The sequence below is a fragment of the Nelumbo nucifera genome, chromosome 1 (genome assembly GCF_055504915.1).
Source record: "Nelumbo nucifera cultivar China Antique chromosome 1, China Antique-T2T, whole genome shotgun sequence".
Lineage (NCBI taxonomy): Eukaryota > Viridiplantae > Streptophyta > Magnoliopsida > Proteales > Nelumbonaceae > Nelumbo > Nelumbo nucifera.
The window spans coordinates 32,347,047-32,356,619 of record NC_142649.1 but is presented as its reverse complement, the minus strand read 5'-3'; the positions used below and the strand labels follow the sequence as shown (position 1 = coordinate 32,356,619).

Below are 9,573 nucleotides of genomic sequence, written 5' to 3'. Positions count from 1 at the left end.
CAGGCAGCAATGGACGGCAGTGGCAGGTGGCGGCGGACGGCTGTGCTGGTGAATAAATGGCAAGAAGAAGATGATGAACGGTGTTTTTTCCCTTTATTGATATTATTTTTAAAAAGTTAACCTATTTTTGAAATTTTTTTAAAAATATTACTTTTATTGATATTAAACCCCAAAAGTTGCCCTTATATGCTATTACCCCTATTTTTTTTTCGGTTGGCTCCACTGTGAATGCTTGCATATAAGGAAAAGTAACAATAAAAACATGGGCTTGTCTAGACAGGTCATTTAAGGAGATATAAGAATGGGAGCATAATTGGGGCCCTTTGAGGGCTCTAATACCGCCTTTCCTCAAAAGCCCCTAATATGGCTTTCAAATAAGCCCTTTCTTTTGGGTTCTTTCTAAATTAAAATAGAACAATCCCTTCCAAAGAATTAAAATAGAAAACTAATAATAATGATCTTTCAATCTCTATTATCTCTTGGGGCTAATCTCTAATAAATGGTAGGCTATAAGGTCAATGTAAAGTGGTGAAGAAAATGAGCAACCAACTTATCGGTCCCCATTAGAAATGATCATGATCACTCACATCTTCCATCTAACTAGTAGATTAGGGTAATAAGTTCTTCAAAGATAAGATTCCTTTTACTATAGGCTTCGTTTGTTTGCGATACAAACGCCGGTTTGTGTTTGCGAGCGTTTGTTTGATACGCGAAAAAGTAATGATTATTAGAGCAAAAATGTATTTTTTGACACTTGTACTTTGAAAAGAGAGCATTATTGTACCTATTTTTTGGATACAATTTTGTGTTCTTTTGATAATTAACTTTTTGACCAATGTTAAGGCATTGGAGCATAAGATAGTCAGAGCATTTAATGATGAGCCCACACTTTGCACCGATTTCAAACACACAAGATGAATGCAAAAACGGTTTAAAATGTGAACCGTATTTACATTCATAAACCAAAAAATGGGTAAATATGTAATGTACATATTTACGTTTGCATTGCAACCATAGCAACTGCTACAACAAAAACAAACCCACCTATTTCTGCTACATGGAGGGATCTTGTGGATGATCTAAACTGCCTATCTGATAGCATACCCACTGTGGATCGGCCACATGTTCAATCGACAGTTTTATGCTACTACAAAATCTCTTTGGTTATGCTTTGAGGAATCGTTTAAAGTTGATCCATCCAGGCCCAGGCCCAGGCCCAATTATAAGCTTGATAGATTTGGGGCTATATAAGCCAAACAAGGTCCAATTAGTCCATCTAAATTTGGGGCTAAACATTTTTATTTTTCCATTTTTTTTACTTACACTAGAGTGATTTTCTCTTCTTATATAAACAAATAAAATCGGCTAACCTGTACAGTAGGCCTAATGCCTAGTTCTGGTTTGGGCCAGTCCAGTACCGTTTTTTTGTGGCCCATAGAAGGTTTGGGCTTGAAAAAGCATGTTGAAGACCTGAAGTTGAACCACGTAAGAAGCTAAACCACAGTCAAACCTGATCCTGTACGAGCTATATATTTAGCTAATAACCGTCACATGAGACGGTGGGGACCTTGTATAGAGACAGAGAACTAATGATGGGCTATGAAGACCCCCACCTATATTATCAAATTAAGAAAAGACCCCATCAAAGGTGGTAAGGGCCCAGAAGACAAGACAGACAAAGATGGAACAACACAAGTCCACGTCAATCAAAACAAAGAAAATCGGAGCAACCCTAAGCACACGAACAAAAAGAGGAAATTAAAAGGAAAATTGAATTAATATCTCACCGCTGTCAAGCCGTAAATGGGTTGGTTCAGTCAATCGGTTCAGTTGCAGTATGACTAGTGGTGGCCAGAGCCCAGAAGAAACTCTTTAAAATATCTGTCCAAGAGAGGAGAAATGAGAAATCGACTTTGTTCCGACAGAGAGAGAGAGAGAGAGACTGCAACTTATCTTCAATGGCGAAGGAAGAAAGGATGATGCAGATTGATCTTTCTCTGAAGTTAGGAGGCCGAGAAAGAAAAGAAGAGGAAGAAAAAGTCCAACTAGATGGTCAAGAAAGTGAAAAGCAACCAAAATATGAAAGGGAAGAAGCGAGAGAAGGAAAAGAAGAGCAACAAGACGAATCCGTAGTCAATTCCTTGAAGGAAAATTTGACAGAAGAGGTACACAGAAGACATGAACAATAATATATATCACTCACTCTCTCTCTCTCTCTCTCTCTCTCTCTCTCTCTCTCTCTGTGAAATGAATCAGATGTATGTCTATAAGCCTACTGTTTGTGCTAATTAGGTACCTTGACGACTTGTTCTCATTTGCAACGACTAACTATCATTTTGAATTAGCACTCTGTGCTACAGATAGAGATGAACAGGATGAAAGAGGAAAACAAATTGTTGAGGAAGGTGGTTGAACAAACCATGAAAGATTACCATGATCTTCAGACGAAACTTGCAATCATCCAAGAAAATGAAACCAAAAAGGTAACTCCAGTGTTATTAAGTCATAGTATTGTTTCACGATAAAGGTTTCTTAATTTGATCCAGGATCCTCAGATCTTCCTCTCCGTCCAAGGAGGAGATGCCGACACAATTCGACCGAAACAAGTTCCTGAAATCCTAGTCGATAAAAATCAAACTCTTTCATTACCATCTGAAGCCAACAACTATGAAAAAGATGGGGAGTTAGGATTGTCCTTGAGCGTGCCATCTCATTTGCACCAACGTGAAAAGGATGAGCCCAAAGAAAAGATGATGACAAGTTTGAAACCAGAACAAAACAAGCTTCAAAAGATCGAATTGTCTGGAATTACAAGCCATCCTCCTGAACCATCTACCAGAAAAGCAAAGGTTACAGTTAGAGCAAGATGTCAAGCACCAACTGTAAGTTCTTGTTTTTTTTTCTTTTCTCTTGATCTTTTAGAATTAAAAGGGGAGCTATGGAGAGAAGGATCCACAGACCCTTCTGCCCTAGGTTTTTTTCTTTTTTTTTCTGAACAAAGGATCTTCTCACCGAGAATCCAAACCTAGTTAGCTAGAATTTTATGAAGAAATTGTTTGAAAAAGCACAGATCCTAAACTTATACCAAAGGCTGAGGAGATAAAATTTTAAATTTCGTGTAGATTTATGATGGTTGCCAATGGAGAAAGTATGGTCAGAAAACTGCAAAAAGAAATCCTTGTCCAAGGGCCTATTACCGTTGCATGGTAGCTCCAGGATGCCCAGTGAAGAAACAGGTACCTTGTGATCGATCCCATCAACAATTTTAGTTATCATTATCATCATCTGTCTCTTTTTTTTTCCATATTTTGTATTAAAATGGTTTAGGCAATTCTATTCAAACCCATGTATTGAACTCTTCTGTTCCATGTAAATACTGTTTTAATCAGGTCCAGAGATGCCTAGAAGACATGTCCATACTGATTACAACCTATGAAGGGACTCACAACCATCCATTGCCTTTGGGTGCAACCACAGTGGCATCTTCAGCATCTGGAGCAGCCAATTTCCTGTTACCATCTGGAACTTCAGGTGCTGCAATTCCAGGTGGAATCATCAATGATGCAAGAATTTCCATCCCATACCAAAACCCACATTTAATAAGCCCTTTACCCTACTCATCATCAGCCATCAACAACATCAGAGGCTCCAGTAACCACTCTAAAGGAATTGTTCTTGACCTGACCAACAACCCACAAGAACAATTTCCCATTCCTAGTTCATCTCATTCACAAACAAAACTGACTTACCCTTGGATGCCTAGCAACTCTTTATACAATAACTCTGCTGGTAGATCTGTTAATAAAGTTGGCGAATTCCCAAGCCACCAACTTTTTAGCAGTCATCGAGGCATGGATGAGAAGCAGTGGAAGATGGAAGAAGACAAGTCATTAACTGAAAATGTCAGTGCTATTGCTTCAGATCCAAAGTTTAGGGCTGCTGTTGCTGCTGCCATTACATCATTTATCAGCAAAGAGAACCCAAATTTCCAGCCTAAGGAGCCTACTCTGGTTCATAAGGACGCCGAGCATGGTGGCTCTAGTAGCAATAAATGGTGTTTTGAGTCTCTTCCTTCTTGTAGTAAGCCACTTTGGCATTTGAGGTGAAGGAAATTTCGACCACATTCTGTTATAAGGTAATCCAAGGAGAAATATATTTACATGGTGAATCATTTTCGACTTTAGATCTTCACTAGAATTGCTCCTTCTGCTTGTTAGCAGATTCAAATATATATCTTTTCTATGGTATCCTTACTAGGAAAAGGATCGATCTTTCTCTTTTATTTTGGGAATTTCAATGTAACTGAAAACCTCCTATATATATCTGAATATTGAAATTTATGAACCACTAATTATTCAGTCTTATATGACTAGGTCCTACCTGTTTGTCTTGTCAATAGTGATGGGGCTACGTGTTTTGGTCAAACATGAGATGGAAAGCATGAAAGGGTATTTATTAGAAAAGAAATTATAAAATAAATAACATGATATAGCAACTGATTCTGAATGCAGCATCTGAATGGCATAGAATGGTTTAATTTCTCATTCATAACAAAAACAGTTTAACTTGACAGAACATATTGTCAACCTGGCTCAGATACCAAAGTTAAGGAATATAAAGCACCATAGAATAAGCTCAAGATGAATGGGCAACCATGGCAGGCCGACCAATCATGATTACAATAGAACTCTTTGAGAGATTTAGATAGAATACAATAAGAAAATAATGAGATAAAAAAGATAAGGAGATTAAGATAAGAAAAAGATTCAAACTCATAGGAGAGAAGAGCTTGATCAGATTCAAACTCAGGAAGAGTTGGATCAGAAGTGGAATGATCGATACTAGTAGCAGCACAAACATGCATGCAATGAGTTGGAGTGATACAATTAATATTTTATAAATTAACTTCTATAATATAATAAAAACTCTTAGAAACAAGCTTGGTTCAGTGGGTTATAACCAAAATCTCTAATACTTTCTAAATAATCATCTTAAAGAACTTTATACATTATTAGTTTCTTTTATGGTTGAAATGATTAATACGTTATTAGTTAGATATATATTAGAATGTATTTTATATATGGAAAAGATTGTCCTAATTGAGTATAATAGGGAGCTTCTCTACATGGCGTTTTTTGATGATAAATAAAAAAATATATATTAAAAAAGAAAAAGAGAGTGCAAGAAGAGGTGTCATGTCTTGCCAGTAAGCTTCTCTACATGGCTTTATTTTTTCATCATGGAAGATTAATTCTGTGGCTAGTTCAGACATCTGGATTGGACATATGTTATTGGTTTCTAAAGTCTGAGGTGGTGTTCGGTTCATGGTTCTAAAAAAGGGTGGTAGGTTCAAGAAAATATACGACCAGAAAATTAATATAAAAGAAGCTGTTTCATTTACACATGCATACTTTCACTACTTTTGATATATATATGATCGCTATTAAGCAAAAGAATCATGATTGGACCTTTGTTATCTTGCATGAATGAACCATGCTTTCAAAAAATGTACTAAGTTTTTCAGAAAAATGACGTAGAGTAAATTTTTTGGACCAGACAATATAAAAGAGAACATTTTAGTTGTGCATATACTCTCTCTACCAACTTTTGATCATATATTTTGATTGCTATTAAGCTAAAAAAAATGAAAACAACATTGTGTGTCTAAGATACATCATATGACTTCCATGTTATGCATCAATGAACCATGCTTTCTGGGTGAAAACATGATATGTTGTACTCAGAAAAAAAAAAAAAAAAGGGTTTTGCCAGTTCTAGAACCGTGGATTTAGGGATGACAATTTTCCAATCCTCGATGGGGATCCGATTTCTCTGATCTGGTGGGGTTGGGGATGGGATTTAGGTCCCCATCCTACGTGGATTGTTGGTTCCAGAATCACCAATAATTTAAATAAATTTATTTTTCAAAAAAATACTATATCTAAAAACATTTTGAGGATTCGAGTCCCTACAGGGAATTCATCCCCATCGGGGATCAGGGATGGAAGACAAATTTTATTCCTAGTGGGGATCGAGGATGAGAATGGGGGTTAATTTCAAAATCGGGGTCGGGGATGGAAAATATGATCCCCACCCCATTACCGATCCTACATGGATTGTTGGTTCCAGAATCACCAACAATGTGGCTGAATGCATAAGAAAGGATTTCTCATTCTAGAACCAGCTAAGACATAGAATCAACCATGAATGAAACACATCTGAGTTATCTACATTCTTACCTTGGATATATATATATATATGGATTTTCTTAATTAATAATAGAACTCTATTTTTTTTTAATTTTTTAAAATTTCTAACTTAAAAGTTTCACAAAGAAAGAGATTATCTAGAAAATGTGGCAAGGCTTTTTGGTCTAAAATTTTTGCTCACCCCCCCCCCCCCCCCCCCGCCCACAAGGAAACTAGGTGTTTTTGAAAGCTTTTCTTTCATAGACTTTCATAGTTACTTCCTGTGCTTCAAAAAGAAAAAAAAAAAAAAAAGAACTTTTCATAATACAAGTTAATTAAGCCATCCACATACAAGGGCTTCTTTTTGAATATTTATACACTGAATAATAGCTGTGCACAATAAACGGAACAAGAAAACTGTATAGCTTCATATTTGAAGAAAAGAGATGTGAGAAAATGATCTAAATTATAGCATTAAATAAGATTTTTAATTTCAGGAAAATTGTAACTCAATTTTATGAAGAGAATCAATTATTATACTAAAAGGTAGCATATTTTATGTACTATTTTCTTGAAGGGTAAAATAGTTTGAGGACAAACAATAATTATCATACTATAAATTGGATGGACAAAATTGTCCTTGAAAAAGCAGACAGAACTAATTGACTCTTGCTATTGTGTATAAACTAATTAGATATACAGTATAATATTTTTGTTTAATACACATAACTTAATTAAATGATTAAGATATGGTGAAATTCTACCAAAAAAAATAATTTCTTCAACTTTCCCCTCGTAGAAAATCCCCTCCGCTTGTTTAACCGCTCTACATTTTTTTATCCTTTCATTCTAGAAGTAGAACGCTCATGGTTTTCTAAGCAACCACTTGTACTTGAAATTCATTATTAACTAGAGATGAAGATAAAAGAGGAAACAAGCATGAGAAGACAGGTTAGAGTATGAAGTAGCTAGCTGTGATTAGATGGGTAATGGCTTTTCTAAAACTTAACATACTGGAATAAATGAGTTATTCAAGGTCATGTGAATATATGTTTTTTCTCCCCAATAAATTTACCCAGGAAAATAAATTTGACTACACCTAATTGGGCTGGGGGAACATGTGCCTTACTGCTGATATGCTCCTGATTACTCCCACCTAACCACAATTAAAAAAGGAGGGAGACATAAACCTTAATTATAAGGATGCCAGTGTGTTGCACTCATAGTTGGTCAAGAAAGAGAGTTCATTAATTATCATTTATCATTATGGTTAAGGGTGTCACTGGACCGGTTTTGGATTGGACCCCATCCAGTTCAAACGGATTGGATGGACCAACAAAGACATATTGGATTGGATCAATTCAGTCTAAAATATTTTTTAGATTGGATTGGACCTGGTCCATCCCTAATAAATTTATATTGAATTGAATTGGATTAAGCCAATATTTAGTCCATTGATGTAAGATAAGAATATATGTGTCAATGGACCAGGTCATAATGAATTTGAACAGATTAGATGGTCCAGACATTGAATTGGACCGATCCAAATTTGTCCAAATAATTCATTGGATTGGATTGGACTTGATCCATTTATAATGGGCTCACATTGGACTGGATTGGATTGGACCAAATCCAGTCCAATCGACACCCCTAATTATGGTGTTGTAACAAAAATAGTTCTACTTTTTCTAACCTTACTATTGTTATGAGCAGTATTTTCAAAACCAGACCGGATCGGATGCTCAGACAAGAAAAACTGGTTCCGTTTCACCCCAAAGTTGTTTTTGGTCAAAAACTATTGATTTGGTCAGTGAGCTGTTGACTCAGGCGATTAAACCATCGAACCATCAACCTGGATAACAGTTTTTGGCCTTTTTTATTTTTTTATTTCTTTGTCAGAATGAGTCATCCATTCAAAGCGAACAGTCAGACTATACAACCAAGGAACCTGTTCTCAGAACAGTTCCCTATCCGATCTGATTTTAAAAACCTTGGTTATTTTCTGTGGCATTTCTTTTTTTTTTTTTTGTTCTTTACTTTTAATATATGCAAAAATTGTATGGTATAGAACGGCAAGTTTCCATTATTGTCATGTGGAAACATTATTTTCCCATAAAAATGTTTCATTTTTTGAAAAATATGGAAATTATCTGACAGGTTATAACAGATAGAGAAAGGAAATTGAAAGGATTCATTCTAACCACTTAGCATAGACATTTAAAACAAAAAATCTAGACAATACATAATTGAAAAACATCTATTTAAACACCCAAAATGGTGACGCTGTTCCCAATTAATTTGTGGAGTTATATGTGTTTCTTAAACACGTTAAAGGAGGATTTCAACTATTGAGCTCAAATACGTATACATTTTATGCAATAATAGTAAATTGTATGTTCTCATGTCAACCAGAAACAAGCATATTAATACGATATTGTGACCAAATAATCTATATATATATATATGAAGAGGATGGACTGGATATATATACCACCAAGAAATGGGCCCACCCATAGTTAATCAAATTCTGAAGAAAAGGTACTTTCATTCAGATTTATTTGTATGTAAGGCTCAGTTTGGAAGGAGTATAAATACAAAATTTGTAGAAGTATAAAATTTTATATTATTTTGTATGTATTTATACTGTACATATTTATATTTGATACTTCTTCCAAACTGAAACTAAGGGAATCATCTAAAATGTCTAATCCTTTAAGTTTTCAAAGTAAAAGGATGGATTAATTTGACATAGGCGGGTGCTATAAGGCTACCATTTGGTCTGGTCAAACTCTGCTATCTGCTACAAATGACCTACAGACATTTGTAACATTGTATTGAGCTATCACAGACATGCATGTCCCAAGATTCTAGCATTTTGGCCAGTATCCCTCTTATGAGTTTCATTGTTGCAACGGTTTCACATTCTCGGGGATAGAAAATTTCAAAGTCAATCAAAAGGACTAAGCATGCATTGTGACAAGTCCATCTTTCTTGTAAAAACTTATAAGCTTCTACCATGTACAGAAAATACTTTTCAGATGGAGTGAATGAGAGAGAGAGAGAGCAACAGAAATACACAGAGAGGTAGAAGTAGTATAGAACGATTTTAGGAATCCTCCAGAGAAAACATTTATGGCTGGTTGTACCAAGAGATCAGTAGAGCTACCAAGAAGATGCTTGACTAAACTTGAAAATGTTTGACTTGACTGGAATTAACATGCTTGACTAATGGCAAGTGTGAGCCAAATTTTGTACAAATAGACCACGTTTGTTGAATTTATCCAATACAAGTACCTCCGTTCACATACGAAAATATTGCACTAGGGTTTTCTGCTAATTCATACGATTACGTAGAATTGAAACCTCTAGACAGTACAGATATATT

The 9,573-nt window shown here is 35.4% G+C and overlaps 1 protein-coding gene across 2 annotated transcripts; it reads left to right on the top strand.

Moving 5' to 3' along the window:
- Nucleotides 1-1,899: 1,899 nt before the first annotated feature.
- Nucleotides 1,900-4,254, top strand: LOC104589664 (WRKY transcription factor 72A-like). 2 transcript variants are annotated; one of them, XM_088896735.1, is made up of 5 exons: nt 1,900-2,165; nt 2,346-2,483; nt 2,556-2,882; nt 3,123-3,236; nt 3,390-4,254. In XM_088896735.1, the coding sequence occupies exons 1-5, from the start codon at nt 1,959-1,961 to the stop codon at nt 4,104-4,106; spliced, it is 1,503 nt and encodes a 500-aa protein (XP_088752861.1). In that variant the 5' UTR covers nt 1,900-1,958; the 3' UTR covers nt 4,107-4,254. The 2 variants fall into 2 exon arrangements, with proteins under 2 accessions (XP_088752861.1, XP_010246360.1); XM_010248058.2 differs by having other exon boundaries at nt 2,547-2,882.
- The last annotated feature ends 5,319 nt before the right edge of the window (nt 4,255-9,573 follow it).